At 60.5% G+C, this 17,613-nt stretch overlaps 1 protein-coding gene across 2 annotated transcripts; it reads left to right on the forward strand.

Annotated features, from left to right (window-relative positions):
• Positions 1-8,219: 8,219 nt before the first annotated feature.
• On the forward strand, positions 8,220-16,927 carry PLEKHF1 (pleckstrin homology and FYVE domain containing 1). Of its 2 annotated transcripts, none has more exons than XM_081117665.1 (2): positions 8,220-8,307; positions 15,013-16,921. In XM_081117665.1, exon 2 carries the CDS (start codon positions 15,022-15,024, stop codon positions 15,826-15,828), a length of 807 nt encoding a protein of 268 aa, XP_080973791.1. In that variant the 5' UTR covers positions 8,220-8,307; positions 15,013-15,021; the 3' UTR covers positions 15,829-16,921. The 2 variants fall into 2 exon arrangements, with proteins under 2 accessions (XP_080973791.1, XP_080973790.1); XM_081117664.1 differs by having other exon boundaries at positions 8,249-8,380; positions 15,013-16,927.
• The last annotated feature ends 686 nt before the right edge of the window (positions 16,928-17,613 follow it).

The raw sequence follows: 17,613 nt of genomic DNA on the forward strand, positions 1-17,613 counted from the left end.
GCCACAGCTGAGGGCGGGCGGGGAGGCAGGCAGGAAGGAGGGCCCTGGGCAGCCAGAAATGAGGAAGGTGGCAGAGCTGGGCCTGGTGGGGAGCAGGGTGGGCACACCTGCTAGGCAAGCCAGCAGCTGGCTGTGCTACGGTGTCCCCATCCCCACCCCTAAAACATGCGTTGTGAGTAAAGCAGGAGGGATAGTTTCCCGTGGGACATCTCCCCAAATACTTGGGAGTTACAACAGTGTGTGGTCTCATCTTCCACACACGTGAGACATGTGGCCCATCAGTGTGTCCCCTCCGTGGCAAGCTCCAGATGGGAGCCAGGAATCTGGCCGGTAGTGGCTGAGGACACTGAGGTTACTGCCCCAGGATCGCAGCAGTTGGTCGGTCCCGGGCTAGGCCCCTGTCCCCACGCAGCTTTGGTCCAGAGCGTGAGCACAGCTCCCTTCCCTGGTTGCCCTCACAGGGAGGACGGGACTGGCCTTTGAGAGAAGGGGACCCCTGCCAGCTCCCAGGTCTGGTGGCCTTTGCTGTAGAATTTAAAGACCGCAGTAAGGATTGAATATCCTATTACCCGGCCACCTAATTAATGTAGACGACAGTTACGGCCCGCTCAGCCCGGCGGGTGCTTCCTCAAGGAGGCCCTGCCTGCCCCATGGGCCCCATTCTGGGGGTGTGGATGGTGGCAGCCCCATTCTGGCTCCATCGAATAAAAGGTAAGTCACGGCCCTGAATAGAGAAGACGGGGGGCTAATGGGCCCCTAGAAGTGGCAGCTAAGGCTCCATTCCTCAGATGGAGAGGCACCTCCCCAGGCTCTTTGCTCTCAGACCCATGGGGGTAACTGCTCCCTGAAACCTAAGTGGCCACATTTGCTAGACCTTTGGGTGGGGACACAGGAGGGTTTCTCCCAGCCCCTTTGGGCCCCCTGGTCAGGCCCCGTCTCCCTCCAGCCCCTTCTCACCCCGAGCTAGCCCTGCCCAAAGCTCCAGGTTAGCACAGTCCCAGGCAAACCAGGACCGTCTTTCCTGTTCAATGTCTGGCTCCTTTTAGCTCCTGGGGGGGAGGGACGGACTAAATGCCACCTTCTCAGAAGAGGATAACTGAGTGGCCACTTTGCAGATGGTCACCCTCCCAGGCCCCCTGCTCTGGCCCCTTAGCTGCCCACTGTGACAGCAGCTGTCTGCAGCCCCTTCTCAGGGAGGTTTTCTGCAGATGCTAATGAATGAATGACCCTCACTCGTCCCAGGAAAGGCTGCCTCTTTTTGAAGTGGCTTAGGTCTCTGCTGTTGATTGCAGTCTTCCCAGAGCTGATTTCGGCCTCTCAGCTCTCGTTTCTGAAGTGATGGAGGGGCTGGGAGGAGAGGAAAAGCACTGGGGCCCAGCTCTCCTGCAGGAATTGTAATCTCAGGAGGCAATTTTTTTAGGCAATCAGAATTATAAGGTAGAGAAAATAGCTGTTTTCTTTTCAGTTCAATGTACAATTTATCCCTGGTTTTTCCCCAAGAGAAGGCACACTCACTTCTGCATAAATCACGCCCCGTCACACAAAAATTTGCCGCTTTTTCTGAGCGGCTTGACTTTATCATGGGAACAAAGTTATTTCTAGAAGTCTCATCCCTGACTTTAAAAAGTGAAGTCGATGGGGAAACGTGGCCCGGGGTGGAGAAGTTTATATATGTGTAAGTTTTAAGAAGACATACAAGCTCACAGACGCGCAAGCACTTCTGAAGCCCTGCTGGCTGCTCTGCTGAGCTCCATGCTGCCCTTCACTCACTTAACCCTCTCAGCCTCCGGGAGGCCAGCGGACACTGTTCCATGTACAGGTCAGGAAACGGAGGCCGGGGAGGTGAAGGCTCTTGCACAGGGCAGAGCTGGGATGAGCCCCAGAGCTTGGCCGCAAGAGTGTGCCCTTGACTTCTCTTCGCCCACCAGCACACTGGCACACCAAGACACTCAGGCCTCTGCAGACACACCACCAGCACCCGCGCACGAGCACACGCACACGCACATACACGTGCACACGAGCACACGCACGCACACTGCTCTCTGCTTGCTCTCTGCTTCCCATGAGTCCTATATACACGAGAGAGACAATGCTCACCCGCAGACTGGTCGCCTGGTTTACGACGGTCTCCCCACCCCCTGCACGGAGCAGAGCCCCAGCCTCCCCAGGGCCACTGTCCACTCTGATCCCTTGTGAGGCAGGTGGGCCTGTCCTGTTTGTTCAGGGGAAACTGAGAAGAAAGAAAGCAAGTGGCCAGAGTCACCCTGGGAGTATTGGGCAGGGCAGGGCTGCGGGTGCCAGGCCCCATCCCCAGCCAGGTCCCTCTAGGGCACACTGCACCTTTGCAGGGCAGCAGCAGCCCCAGGCAGGCAGGTCAAGGCCCCAGTTAGGGTGGTGGCGTTTTGGAGGGTCCACTACAGCCCAGAGCAGTCACACTGACACCCGGGTCAGGGGCTGAGGGGTGACACCGCCACGTCCTGCCTGCTGCCCCCCACTCCGGAACCCTCCCGGAGCCACCGGACTGGCCCCACAGGAGGGTTTTGCATTTATTGTCAACCCCGAGTGCTTAGTGGCAAGGGGCCAGCACAGCAGCCAGAGCTGTAAATCTCAGCTTCCTCTCCCAACCCCCGGCTTCTCCCTCACCCTTTGTGTGGCTGGAGGTTTTATGGGAAGACAAAAAATTAAAAAATAATAAAAAACAAAAAAATAAATTACTCGGAAATTTGTTTTTAATTAAGCAATAAGACTCACTGGGGCCTGGCGGCCGCCTCATAAAACCCCTCCCAGGGTGTGGGGAGGCATTCGGTCCAGATGAGCGCCTCAAATCAGCCCAGAATGTGATTAGCTGACTACTCCCCGGAGTTACCGCGACCGTCTTCCAGGAGCTGCCTCGTTGCCATTATAAACGTCTGTGGGCAAGAGGGAAGGGGAGCCGCTCTGCTGCCTGGAGATTCTCGCTGTCAGCACAGACATCAGGCCCGAGCTGCACCCCCGCCCCTTACCTGCTCAAATGGGGGAGCCCATGGGTGGTCCACCCAGCTGGATGGATGCTGACACCTTTAGAAATAAGTGGGAGTAGCATGTTTCAGCAGGGAAGTGGGGGGCGGGTGTGAGGAAGTCACTCTGGGGTATTTCCTCCTGCCCCTCCCGGAGCTACAAGCCGTCCTCACTCCCGGGGCAGCTCTGGGCAGCTCCTGATGCAAGAGACCCAAAGTAGGCATGTCTGGGAGCGTCGATGCTCCCGCTTCCCCGGGGCGGGTTCTAGCCTTCGCAGTGGTATGCCGGCCTACGCCTGGCTGTCCGCGGTCTGCATAACAGACAAGGAAAGAAAACCCAGCCCCGGGAGAGGTCACCTTGGTCTTCACGATAGAGCTGAGCTGGGAAAAGATGAGAAAGGGAAGGCCCGGGAGTCCCTGGGCCCACGTTCCTCCAGGGCCCCAGCTGTGGCTCCCGGCGGAGCTCTTGGGCTCGCTCCCCTGTCACCACGCAGGCCAGGCCCTCTCTGGGTGGCAAAGCAGCTGGCACGGAGAAGACCCCCACCCACAGCTGGCAGAGAGTGGCACCTAGGTCCTGGGTACAGCTTGGGACTGACTTTAATAGAAACAGTATGTGGGGAGACACTCTGCCATGTCTCAGACCAGGAGCAGCCACCGGCTGGCTGAAGCCCCGTGGCTGGAGGACATGCGAGCCGTGATGGCCTGACTCTTCTGCCCCGTGTCCAGCTGTGAGCCCAGCTGGGGAACATGGAACAAGGGGCAGGTGGTTTGTGCTGCCCCTTGAGACCCTAGAGATGCTGGGTGTGGAGGGCAGTCTGCATCTCTTCCCAGCCTGGCTGATAAACATAGTCTGTCTCCAGCTGGAAGGTCTCCCTGAGTCGTCCCACCAGGGTTTAGTCATATTACTGCTCCTTCCCCTTAATAGCTCTGGGGGTGGAGGCGAGGGGCAGGGCAGCTGTAGAAACTAGGCTCACTTCTGAAATCTTCTGTCTCTTAACTTCTGCTGCCCCTTTAGAAAGACCACTGGTGCAATTTCCCCCTGGCCCTTGGAAGGCCATTCCTGTACCTAGGTTGGTTTTTTGGTTTGTTTTCTCCTAGTTTTGTTTTTTCATTTGTATGAGGTTTTGTGTTTCATTACCACTGTTATTGTATATCTTTGATTGGGTTGATTTATTTTTACTTATCAGAGTTCTGCGTGTGGGAGGCTGTGGGAGGGGAAGTCTGACTTATCTGTGCAATTCCCTCCGTGGCTCTGAGGAAGGGAGGGAGTGCTGACCCCGGCCTCCTGGTCAGGAAGCTGCTGAGGAATCCCCAGGCGAATGTCAACTGTAGGCAGGGCCTTTCCCCAACACACAGTGGGAGAGAGTTCTGGACAATGGGGAATTGTGTTGGTGTTTTTCCTCTCCTCTCCTAACAATAGGTAACTCTGTTGATTTTCTCTGACGTCCAGATGGCCACCCAACCCCAACTCCCAGGCTGCCAGCCGCTGCTGGGGAGAGGGAGCAGTGGAGACCAGGACGTGCACTCAAGCTCTGATTTTTTTAGTTACTTTTATCGTAGTTGACTGAGGCATAACCTACATGCAGCACAGAGTGAGGTGTGCAGTCTTGGAGATTTTTACATAGGCACACACACGGCATCGTCGCCAAATCAAGATAAATAAAATTATATAAAGCATTTAGCACCTTCCAGGGCTCCCTCCTACCTGTCCAATCAACACCCCCTTCCCAGGCAACCGCTATTCTGATTTTTGTCACAGTGCATTCGCCTTGTCTGCTCCGGACGTCAGCTAACAGTGTGCTCGTCCAAGGCTGGCTCCTTCCCTGAGAGTTAGGTCCTCGGGCCCGTTCCTATGCGATGCGTGTTCTGTGCAGCGGCGTCTCACGGCCAAGAGCGTGTAGCTGTACAGACACGTCACTGTTCATTACCCGTCACACTGCTGATGGACCTTTAGGTTGTGTTCCCTTTGGAGTTACCATGAGTCATGCTTTTATAGCGGTCGCGCACATTTACGTGAGTGGACACATGCTCTCACTTCTCCTGGTTATGGTCCCTGGCAGTGGAGCGTCCAGGCCCAGGAAGCGGACGCCGAGCTTTGGCAGACACCGCCAGTGGTTTTCCAAAGCAGGTGGACCGTGTACACACCCTCCGGCTTCACCCATCAAAGAAACAAGGTGTGTCTCACTCGCCCTGAAGTGACACTGACATGCAACACTTCTTTCGTCCATCCGAGGAATCCTCCAAAGGCCGCCGTTTCCGTCTTCATTGTTCTCAATTCCTCTTTGAACCCAGGACAGGAAGCAGGCACGGTGGTTCCCGCAAACCTGAAACGGAAGCTGGGACGTGGAATGACAAACGTGGCAAACGCGCACGCAGCCAGGAGCAAATGCCGACAAGGCGAGGCAGGGCGCAGGCGGCCAGCTCTGTGGCTCAGCAGAGCGCACGAGGTCCCGTTTCAAATTCACTTCAGCACTCCAAACTCCAAAAGGCTCGAGAGGTTTTCTTTTGAAATTGCAGTTTCCAAACATCTCCGGGGCTCCTCCTTTAAAACTATTTTCATAACCACTGGAATAGAAATCTCTCCAATGTCCCCCACTTCCACGGCCGTGAGACTCCATGTCTCGGGTGTATTCCTGATAAAGAAAGCAGCACAGAGAGCCATGGGGATCGAACTGATCCGGAGTCGAGTTCAAGGTCTGCCCGTTATAAGAAGAATGGCTCTTTCCTTTTCTTTGTGTGTTTTCCCAGCTTTCTGTTTCCCAGTCCTGACCACCCGAGCCCTGATTCCCACAGTCTGGCTGGAAGTCAGCTTTTCCTCCAACAGGGCTTCTTACTCAAGGAGCAGAAAAACCTCAGGGAGAGACCTCACTTTTTCCACAGCTTGTGGCTTGGCTGACTCAACTCCTGCTTTTCCGTGAGTCACGAGTTTTTCCCCTTGTTGGAGGAACATGGCCCTCCACCCAGGTCTCCTCCGACCACGCGGGCCCTGTGGGAGCGGCTGGACGCTGCCTGGTCAGCCTTGCGCTGCCCCAGGGCCTTTCCCAGAGCTCCATCCAGAATGGCAGAGCTGGAAGGAAGAACAGATGCGGAGACTGGGGCCCGAGCGGGCCGCAGACCAGCAGTGAGACAAGGCTTGTGGGGTCTCCGGACTCCAGAACCAACATCCTTTCTCCAGTTCTCCAGAGTCACGAAAAGGCCTCCTTTTCTGGACACCTGCTCTGCGCCTGGCACGGCGTTGGATGCCAGGGTGCTGTTGTGAAGCAGACAGCTGTGCCCTCACAGGGCTCTCCAGCTCCCCGACCACAGCCTCTCACCCGAAGCAGGGCCTGCCTTCCCCAACAAGCCGCCTCTTACAGGGAGGTGGCGCTGAGGCAGTCCTGGAACAGGGCTTGAGGCTCAGCGTCTCCCGCGGGTGACAGAGTGTGTACACGTGGGAGGCCCTTTCCCAGAGTTTCAGGGCTCCAACTGCCTCCGCGGCTGCATCTCAGCCTTCTCTGGCTCCTGGGGCCTGGCCCCCCCGCGGTGTGGAGGCCTGGCGACACCTTCGGGCCGGAACGCAGGGGCCTGAGCGGGGTCACCGCGCTGCAGGGACCGCGGGCGAGCGGGGGGCAGTGGAGGGCGAGCAGCGCCCCTCCGGGAAGGCAGCTCTGCCTGGGCGCTGAGAGGAGCTGAAGGTCACGATTCCCACCTGAGGTCTCTCCATGGGAGGCGTTGGCGACGGATTTTATAAAGAAAGGTTTAAATACTTCCGTGAGGCCATGGCTCCTCTCGGCAGCTCAGTAAACACTGTGTCCTTGACAGTGACGGTAACAGCAGTGAAGGCGCGGACGTGGGGCGGTGTCAGTGGGGGGGTGCGTGGGGTGGACGTGGGGCGGTGTCAGTGGGGGGGATTGCGTGGGGTGGACGTGGGGCGGTGTCAGTGGGGGGGTGCGTGGGGTGGACGTGGGGCGGTGTCAGTGGGGGGGATTGCGTGGGGTGGACGTGGGGCGGTGTCGGTGGGGGGTGCGTGGGGTGGACGTGGGGCGGTGTCAGCGGGGGGGGTGCGTGGGGTGGACGGGAGGCGGTGTCGGTGGGGGGGTGCGTGGGGTGGACGGGGGGCGGTGTCAGTGGGGGTGTCCTGGGACTCCAAGACCACCGCTGGGGCCTCCCACCTGCTGTCACCTCCGCCCCTGCTTTTCCTCTCCGCCTGTCCCCCCTCTCTCGTCCCCACACCCCCTCCCTTCTCGGCCGAGGCCCTGGCTCCACTCCGCTGGGCAGGCACGTGGCCGGCCCTGGGCCCCACCCCGGAGCCGCCGCCCGCGCCCCCGAGACCTGGGCGCACGGGCTCAGCTCACGGCCTCCGCGCAGCCCCGCAGCCCCGCAGCCCCGCAGCCCCGCAGCCCCGCAGCCCCGCAGCCCCGCAGCCCCGCGGGCCCGGGCGCAGCGGAGGCGCCGGCCGTCAGCCCCCTCCTGGCCCCGCAGGCTCTGCCCCCGCCCAGCCCAGGGTCGCCCCGCTCGGCCAGGCGAGCGGCTCCCGTTCAGCAGACGCCGGCCGAGGAGGGGGGCAGCAGGGCGGCAGCCGCCGTGGGCGCGCGGCCCGCGTGGGGGACGCCGCCGGGCCGCGTGACGAGTGAGTAACAGGATGACTTCGGGTTGGGAGCAATGCTTCACACAGTGGCAACACCGGGGCGGGCGACGGGGCGGAGTGCCAGTCCGAGCCCAGACCCAGGTGCCCAAAATGGGAAGATCCGGGGACGAGGGACGGGAAGGCGGTCCCAGGGATGGGAACGATTGAGTCCCCACTGCAGAGGTGTAAAGCAGGTCAGATGCTGCCGACTCTTAGCAGGAATCTTAGCCTCTGGGTCGCTGAGAGACGACCGTGCCGGCGGGCAGCAGGCAGGCCCCCGAGGCAGCAGGCCCAGCGGGCCCCGCCCGCGTCCCCCGGCCGAGGCCAGCGCCCACCGCCTGCCGCGGACAGCGGCGGGGCGCCGGGGAAACCCGGGACCAGCCCGGGGAGCGCCAGCGGGACGCCCCGCCCCGGCCCCGCCCCGTCTGCCAGGCCCCGCCCCCGGCCCCGCCCAGGCCCCCGCGGCGCGCGCCGCCCACCCACTCGCTCTCCGGCCGCCCGGCCCGCGCACATTTCTCGGCCACAGAGGCTCCCCCGCCGGGCGTCCAGGCCACGCCCCCCCCGCGAGCCCGGGCCCCGATTGGCGGAGCCCCCGCGGGGCGTGTCCGGGAGAGTGAGCGCGGCGTGGGCAGTGCCGGGCTGGGCTGCGGCGGGCGAGCTGGACGCGGCGCGGGGCGCGGGCGCGCGGGGCCCTTGGCCCAGGAGGTGAGGGCGCCCGGCCGCGCGGAGCAGAGGGGCTGCCAGCGGGCCGCGCGCCCTGCGCGCCCCCGGAGTCCAGGTGGGCCCGGGCCCGGGCGGGGCGGGCGCGGCCAGGGCGGCTCGGACCCTGTCCAGGGCGGAGGCGCTGACCACTGGCCGGCAGGGTGGAGGCGGGGTGGAGGCGGGGTGGAGGCGGGGTGGGGGCGCAGGGGCCCCGGGGAGAGCGGGTGGGAACCGGCGAGGGGGCGCCCGGCAGAGGCAGTGTCTGCGGGGATGTGCGACGTGTGGACGGAGGAGTCGGGAGGCGGGCGAGGGCTGCAGGGACCCAGGCGCCCTTGTCCGGGCATTGTTTGGAGACGCGGCCTCCCCCGCCGTCGGGCCTCTTCCTTGGCCCCAGCCTGTGGGGCCGGAGAAGTGGTCTGGGACAGCTGCCCCGACGGAGGGGGAAGGGGAGGGAGGGTGGCGGCGCTTTCCCGCAGGCCTTGGCCTCACTGGCCTCCAATTTAGGAACCGCCTGAACCCCCGCGGTTGTGACTTTCTGTGGGAGCTGTCAAAGGAAACAGGGCTGTGCTCCCGTTTCAGAGAGGTCACTGAGGCAGGCCCAGAACGGCAGTCCCTTCCCTTTCTGTCCCCCTGGACCGTGGGGGCGCTAGCTGTGCAGGGGAGAGGTGTCCCAGCCCCCTTTGCAGGTGGGAAAAGGGAGGCCCATCGCTAACACTTGATCACCGTGGGGCAAGGGAAATGATGTTTGGAATCGGAACAAAGCTGTTATCTCCCCACAGGAAAGAGGATCATTCTTGCCACATAATTTACACTTAGAGTTGGGGTGTACCTGGGACATAATTTCCACTGGGGTCTGTGCAGCCAAAGAGACGACTGTGGCTTCAGCCTATGTCCCTGCACTGTCAGCCCTTGGGCTGCCAAGACATGGAGGTGAGATCAGCCCAGCTGAGCTAAGGGAGCTGCCCAATCCAGCCCGCCCCAAGGAAGGAAGGGGCTGGGCTGCCCAGGCCCCCAGGGGGCCCCATGACCTGGGGGGCCGTTGAGGGGGTGGAGATCAGGCATTTGGAGAGGGGCCCTGGGTTTCTGATTCTGTCTTTGGTCAAGAGCAGCCTTCAGCAGCTCCTGGTTATTTTGGAGCCGGGCTTCCCAGTCTGAGCTGGGACATGAGCAGCGACATTGAGGATGGAGGAGGTGCCTCCCCAGTGGGGCTTCTGTGAGGACTGAGAGAGAGTCCTTGTAATGTGCTCCTTGCTGTGCCTGGTGCTCTCAGTGGAGGGCACATCGGATTTATTTTCTTTATTCCTGATCTTTCTGTGGAGGAGGGCCTTCCAGGAAGCACTGGCTGCACAAGGCTGAGGTGGCCCGCTGCAGGGAGAGAGCATTTGGATGGCGGCACTCCCTCCCACACCGCACCCTGCTCCCTCCCTGCCAGTGCATTGGAGAAAAACCCAAATCCCCATCCTGGTTATGGGCCTGCAGCGCTGGCCCCCACCAGCCCCTTTGACCTAACCTCTTACCTTCCTTCTTTCCTGGCCTCTCAGGGTCAGGTCCTGAGCTGTTCCCTCAGCCCAGAACATTCTTCCCTCTGGCCTTCGCATGGCTGGCTCCTTCAGGGTGTGCAGGCTGGTGCTGACCACTTTCTCAGCAGGTCTTGCCTGCCTACCAGCCCAGCCCTGCCCGGCACATCGGCCTTCCTCATGGTGTGTAGCACTGGCCATCAGAAGTTACCTGGTTGATTCGCTTTCTAGTAAACTCCCCCCACCAGGAAGTCTGTTACTGAGGGCCTGGTCCCTCACTCCCTGCTATGACGTGCCAGCTCAGTAGGACTGTGCCTGGCATGTGGCAGGACACCAGTGGATATCTGGAAGGTGAAGTCAGGCAGGCCTGGACGTGGGGGACTTGTTTGGGGATGGAGGGGTAGGTGATAATCAGTCTCAGTCAGGAGATAGTCCTGACTCCCTACCTCTGTGACCTTAGCCAGGTACTACCCTCTGACAAGCAGTGTCCCCAACTGTAACTCTGTCAGACGGATGGACTCAGGCCCCCTGCCAACCCTACTTCCCAGGTTCCCAGGATGCGGATCCATGCATCCCTCTAGGTGAATTCCAGAGGCTGTGTGTGAGTGGAGGAGAGGAGGGGACAGCTCCCCCAGGACACAGCCCAGCGTCGGGCGCACCCCTGGAGTGGCGCATCCTGCCACAGCATGTGGCACTGTAGATGAGCGACAGCAAACGTTTCCTGCAAAGGGCCAAGTAATGAACACTGTAGGCTTTGTGAGCCAGTGGCTGCCACACGTGGCTGTGCTCCACAAACTGCTTTCAGCAAAGCTCGCAGTGGGTCAGACTTGCTGAGGTCACGTGGGACACCTCAGCTGCCAAGCACAGAACTCCGCGCACTCGGGGCTTGGCTCCCAGCCCCAGCACTCACTCCAAGCTGCTGGCCCAGCTTAGGTGGTTGGATCACGAGGGTTTGGGGGCCAGCCCAGGAGCCTGCCACCCTCCCGAACCCTTCAGGGAAGAACAGGCCTGTTCATTTTCCTGTTCCCAGAAGCTGACCCTCAGGAGTATCCACCCTCTGCCAGCACCCTGGGGCCACACCGGGGTCCCCAGCAGTTGTGAGGACAGTTCAGCTCTGTCCTCCCCTGAGCTGACGGACGTTCACTCTTCTGGTGAGAACAGTAAAAAAAGAGGCCTCCCCATCTGCTGCAGGGGGCGGGGGACTGCTGTATTTACCAAGAAAAACCTCTAGGTCATGTCAAGCCAGGGTGTGAAGTTACGGTCACGGTCACGGGGAGGGCAGGCGGATGTGAGGGGAGCCACCGGGAGGATGTTGTCTGCCCAGCCCCTCACCCAGCCTAGGACCCACTGCAGGCTTACGGAGGAGAGGGACACAGAGCCTTCTAGATACCCCAATCAGTGTGTGATCAGCTGGGAGCCCAGACCTCTTTCATCACCACCAGGTACCCCCTCCTCTTCTTGGGCCACATTTTGCGACCGGTGCTGGACAGGGGCCACTGAGGCCTGGAGGGTCTGTAAGTCACTGACTGGGGATAGAGTAGTGTGGGGGTCCTGCGTGGGGTGTCTTGGTGGCCCCTATGGAGATGGAGAGACAGTGTTGAAGACATGCCCCCCTCCCGAAACACTTTCCTCCCTGGGTGTGCTCCTTCTTCCATGCCCACACCACCTGGGCACATGGGCACAGGTGGACCTGGCAAGCCAGCCTCCAGAGCTCACTGACCCCACAGGGCTGTGGGGGCTGCCCACTCCTGCTCTTCTGTGCCCCAAGTCCGTCTGTGTGTTAGGCCTTAGTCTGCAACCTGGGGTTCCCATCTAGGTCTGCCAGGCGCTGACCCACAGCTGTGCTAGAGGACACAGGTGGCAGTCCTCCCTCGGGCACGTGGCACGGGTGGCCCAGGCCACTCCTAATGCCCATGCAAGGCCTGCCCTCGGGGTACCCCTCGCCAGGAAAGCTCAGAGCTCTTGAGCCGGACATTGTGAGTCTCTTTTTGAGGACCTTACATTCAGAGAGAGACCAAGACGATCATGTTCCCACTTCCCAGAATCCGCTGGTTGAATGTTGTCATGTTTGCTGCTGCTTTTTTCGAATAAAAGAAATAAAATATTGTCAGTAAAGACCTGCTCGATCCCCTCTTCCTGGTTCCATCCAGGCCACTTTCCAATGATATTTTTTTTAACCACCTGAGCCATTTTGAAGCGTGCAGGTCGTAGTGTTGTTTTCCCGTTGCTAGGAAAGAGGTCTCCAGAATTCTTCTCCTTGCAAAACTGAAAGTCCACACCCAGGAAATAACAGCTGGCCTCCCTCCCCTCCCCCACCCCGCCCTGGATAACCACCTCCAACTCCCTGCTTTTAGGGATTCATATTGCCGGGATCGACCGCACAGTCTTTCTCTTTTTCTGTTGGCTTATTTCACTGAGCGTAATGTCCGCAAGGTTCGTGCATGCCGTAGCCCGTGTCCGGATTCCCTTCCTTTTTATGGCTGAGTGATTCCACTGTGTGCATGGATCGCATTTTGCTTATCCATTCATCCGTTGCTGGACACTCGGATTTCCCCCACCTCTTGGCTATTGTGAGTAATGCTGCTGTGAACAGGGTGTGCAAACACCACTTTGAGACCCTGCTTTTAGTTCTTTGGAAGTGGGATTGCTGGATCATCTGGTAGTTGTATTTTTAATCTTTTTTCTGAGGAACCTCCACACTGTTTTCCACAGTGCCCGCACCAGGTTAATTCCCACCAGCAGTGCAACTTCCCCACGTCCCTGCCAGCACTTGTCATTTCCTGCCTCTGACAGCAGCTGTCCTCATGGGTGTGACGGTCCACCCTCGCCACCTTTATTCATAGGTAGAATTCTCCAACACTTTTTAAAGGTTGTCGTAGCTACGTATGTGGTGCTCTGTGTACCTTTCTGCAGGGGACTTTTTCCTCTCGGCATTTAGTGTCTTGTGAGTGCTTGTGGACCCGCGTAGGCGGGGTGCAGTTGTGGTAGCAGCCACGATTCCATGGTGTGGGTGGACCCCGCCGTCTCACTCTCCTGCTGCTGGGTCTCCCGTGCTCTCCCCTGTAGGGACTGAAGCCACTGCCCCTGGCATGTCTCCCTCCACTGCGCTCTGAGCACCTCCCTCAGAGCCCTCATCCATCTCATCCCAGGGCCTCAGCCTCAGCCTAAAGGTCCTGGCATGGCCTCTGGAATGTGGCCAGATTGTCCACAGCAGGGACCAGTGATCGGTCTTGGCAGGACGGCCCAGGGCTGTCACCGATAGTCAGCTAGGTTTGCAGCACACAGCCAGGATCAGCAACCTAAAAATAGCAGTTCTTACATAAGGTGGCGTGGACGGCGCTTCTGAGGAGGGCTTGTGGTCTGAGAGAGGCAGGTCCTACGTTACTCGGGCTGAGCCCCGCCTGTGCAGTCCGCCCAGCCCGTGGGGCCCTGCCCCAGCTTCCCACAGGTGGCCTGGCCGAACCGTAACGCGCTGACCCAGAAACAGAGGGTGTGATGGGCTTGTCGGGGCGCTGTGTGCCTGTGCACGAGCACGTGGTGGTGGCTGCTCTCACCTTCCTCTGACAAGAGCTGAGAGGTGCATGGTGGACCCTCGGGAGCTTTGGAAAGGTCAGCATGAGCCACTTCCGAAGCACCTTCCATGTGCTCAGCCCTGTTCCAAAGTCCCGGGGCTTCAGCAGTGAACAAGAAAAGGCTCCTGCTCTGTAGAGATTAGATCTGAGCAAGGGCCGCAAAACACGCAAGCAAGCGGTGCACAGACGAAGAAATAATGTGAGGATAAAGCAAAACCGGGCGACGTCTTGGAGAAGGGTCAGCAAACTTTCTGTGAGAGGCCAGATAGTAACTGTCGGGCTGTGTGGCCGTATGGTCTCTGCCACCACTGTCAGCTCTGCTGCTGCGGCACGAAAGCAGCCACAGACCACGGTACATGAGTGAGCGTGGCTGTGTCCCAATAAAACTTTATTTACAAAAGCAGGCTGTGGGCCAGATTCAACCCTGAGGCCATCGTCTGCTGATCTGCCCTGGGTGGCGAGGTTCGTGAGCGGGCTGTCAGACCCTTTCAGAAAGGGAAGTGAGACCTGAGCCTGGTCACGGGAAGGAGGGCAGCCCACTTCAGGCACGATATGGTGGCTCCTTGCTGTGGATTCCATGTGGAGTCCGTAGTAAGAAGAGAGGCTGCAGACGGGCTAGATAGGAGACAAAATCATGGTGCTTACTGGGGTTGAACATTGGGGTGCAGGAAAGAGGAGACTCGAGGATGAGTCTAGATTTGTGCTTGAACAACTGGGTGGATGGAGGTTCCGTTCGTGGAACAGAACTGCCAGACATGCCGGGTTTGAGGAGTGTCTTAGGTGAGCAGGTGGGGGGCACTTGGACAGGTAATGTCCATGCCTACAGCTCAGCGGAGAAGCCAGGACTGATGGCCTGGCCTGGGGAGTCGGCCATAGTTGGGTGGTCTTCAAAGCTGGGTCAGGAGGAGTGAGTGGACAGAGCAGACGGGCGTGGGTGAGATCTGGCGCCACCGACACCGAGTGCTTGGCTGAGGACAGCCTGGGACCCACCCCCCTGGGTGAAGGCATGTAGCAGCTCCATCTCCGGGGTGCAAGCTCTGGGCCCCGGATTTACTTGCAGAGCCCGAGTATCCCTCCTGCCCGGGGGGACTCCACCTGCTGGGGCTGGTGTGACGGCGGGAGGTGGGCCGTGCTTGAGGAGATGGAGGCAGTCAGCACGTGGCGCTGTGGTGATGCTGGGGGTGGCCGCTGGACTCATGCCGAGTGGGTGCCGCAGGGGCTGTAACCCTCCAGTCGGAAGATGGGGGCTCTGTGATGGCTGGGGGTGCAGACGCCTTACTGCCCTGCCCGCCCACCTGCGATAGGCCGACACGCCAGGGAGTTCATGCCCTGGGAGCCCGTGTCTCGTGGGCGGGCAGTATTGCGGTTGCGTCTGCCCTGCCCTCCAGGGCGCCCGGGGGGTTTTCCGCCACCCACAGTGGCAAGGTAGTGTCACCCGTCGTCAGCGCTGCCCTCCCAACCCTGGCCGGCTCCACGCGCCCTCCCTGGGGACCCCTCACCTCCCGGTAGTTCCTTGCCTAAGGGTTGGCTTCTGGGCAACACCTGGGGCTGGCGACTGGGGTTGGGCGCGTGGCCCTGCCCTCGGGCCCCCGCTGACGCCTGTGTGCGCCCCTCCCCAGCCGGAGAAGATGGTGGACTATCTGGCCAACACCGAGATCAACAGCCAGCGCATTGCTGAGGTGGAGAGCTGCTTTGGGGCGTCGGGGCAGCCGCTGGCGCTGCCGGGCCGGGTGCTGCTGGGCGAGGGCGTGCTGACCAAGGAGTGCCGCAAGAAGGCCAAGCCGCGCGTCTTCTTCCTGTTCAGCGACATCCTGGTCTACGGCAGCATCGTGCTCGCCAGGCGCAAGTACCGCGGCCAGCACATCATCCCGCTGGAGGAGGTGACCCTGGAGCCCCTGCCCGAGACCCTGCAGGCCAAGAACCGCTGGATGATCAGGACGGCCAAGAAGTCCTTCGTGGTGTCGGCCGCCTCGGCCACGGAGCGCCAGGAGTGGATCAGCCACATCGAGGAGTGTGTGCGGCGCCAGCTGCTGGCCACCGGCCGCCCGCCCAGCACGGAGCACGCGGCGCCCTGGATCCCCGACAAGGCCACGGACATCTGCATGCGCTGCACGCAGACGCGCTTCTCGGCGCTCACGCGGCGCCACCACTGCCGCAAGTGCGGCTTCGTGGTCTGCGCCGAGTGCTCCCGCGGGCGTTTCCTGCTGCCCCGCCTGTCGCCCAAGCCCCTTCGCGTCTGCAGCCTCTGCTACCGCGAGCTGGCCGCCCAGAAGCGCAGAGAGGAGGAGGGCCCGGGAGCAGGGTCCCCGGCCGGGGGCGGCGCGTCCAGCGGAGACGACTCAGACGAGGACAGGGAGGGCGGCGGGGACGGCGACTGGCCCAGCCGCGTGAAGTTCTACGACTCGGGTGTCTCCTGGTCCTCCTTCCACAGCTGACCCAGTCCGCAGACTGAGGGACGGGCCCCCTAGTCGCCTCCGTACCCACGCAGACTCCACAGCTCGGGCCCCCAAGAGGGCAGAGCCCCCGAAGCTCCCCAGGGCCCCAGGGCCCCGCCTGTGGGCGGGAGTCGCTCCTGCCCGCTGGACCCTCAGCGCCTCTTTTGTGGACAATGACGTCTTTCTGTTTCCACATCAGGTAACTATCTTTCCATTCAGCAAACCCGAAACACTTAGGCCTCTTGGGACCAAATGCCATTTCTCAGCCCTGTGACCTGTAGGTCCCTGAGTTACATGACCCCAGGCACCCCCAGGGACCAGAGGGAAGACAGACCAGAGTGAGGTCCTCTCTCCTCTGAGGCCTTGAACCACAGCACATGACCCCAGACAGGACACCTCCAGGGGATAGCATGGCCCCTGGGAGCCGCCAGGAAACCAAGGCTTGTCCACCCACCTTGCTGTTGCCCACCTGCCTGGTCAGTTGGGCCTTGTCAGGCTGGGCATGTGGGCTCACCCAGAGCCAGCAAGAGACTACCATGAGGAGGGTGCCCACCAGGCTGGGACTGCAGTGTGAGCTCCTCGTGATCCAGGGCAGCCTGCCAAGGCCTTGTGCCCCATCTCACCTCTTTGCAGGTATCCAGGGGCTGGTATCGCTCTCACTCCTCGTTTCCCTGTGGCTGGGGAAAGCAGTGTTTCCCACTAGGACTCTTACCTTCCAGTAATAGAAACCTTATCCAGACTGACTTAAAAATAAAAAGAAAGTTTACAGACAGGTGTGGTTGAAGAGTTCAGGTGTCCTTCATACTGCTCAGGGGTGGCACCGCGCTGAGGGCAAAAGTGAACTGTGCCCTAGCTGGTTTGGCTCAGTGGTCACTGCGTCGGCCTGCGGATTGAAGGGTGCTAGGCTTGATTCCAGCCAAGGACACTTACCTCAGTTGCAGGCTCGATCCCCGGCCCCGTCAGGGCGCGTGCAGGAGGCAACCAATCGGTGTGTCTCTCTCACATCTGTGTTTCTCTCTCTCTCCTTTCCTCGCTCTCTGAAAAGCAATGGGAAAAATATCCTCAGGTGAGGATTTAAAAAATAAATGAGTAGAAAGTGAACAACTGTCCCTGAGGCCGGCATTCCTGGGACCATGGGTAGCGCAGTGGGCTCAGATGTTCGCACCACACCTGGGCTGGTTCCCAGGGATACACCGTCTGTCAGGGAGCTGTGGCCATAACCCTGGCACCTGCAGCCCTGTTAACTTGCTGTGAGTTCTCCAAGCGGGTGGACAGCAAGTGAAGGAAGCAAGGAGCCGCATGTCCAGCTGTGTCCGGGCCCCGTGGGGGCGGGTGATCAGGGAAGCCTCAGGTGCAGCCAGTGTGTTGGGGCAGGAGACGGATGCCAGCCTAGCCCACCCCTGGCCACAGAGTCACGGGCCCTTTTAAGACAATCTCTAGTGTTTGCTCCTGCCTTCATTGCCCATCGCCTGGCTCGTGGCAGAGCAGGGCTCGCTGCCAGCTAGAAGGAGTGACTTTGGGTCCAGGAAAGCTTCCCAGCCCACATGCACGGTGCCTGAAACCCCACCATTGGGGTCCGGTCCCCGAGGAAAGACTTGTCCTCTCTGGCTGGGTCTCAAACGCTTTGTTAGAATCTGACTCTGACTTAGCAGTTTGGGCCTGGCTCCCAGGGCGGCAAGGCTGCCGCTTGCCGTTGACAGGTAGCTGCCCTAGTGTGGGGGCAGGAGTGGTAAAGAATAGGCTCCCAGGTCCTGCCGAGGCCTCCTCACAGGGGCAGAGGGACCA

The sequence above is a fragment of the Miniopterus schreibersii genome (assembly GCF_964146895.1).
Source record: "Miniopterus schreibersii genome assembly, chromosome: 18".
Classification (NCBI taxonomy): Eukaryota; Metazoa; Chordata; class Mammalia; order Chiroptera; family Miniopteridae; genus Miniopterus; species Miniopterus schreibersii.

Coding starts and splice junctions, on each gene's coding strand:
- PLEKHF1 (XM_081117665.1), top strand. CDS start 15,022: ATGGTGGACTATCTGGCCAACACCGAGATCAACAGCCAGCGCATTGCT.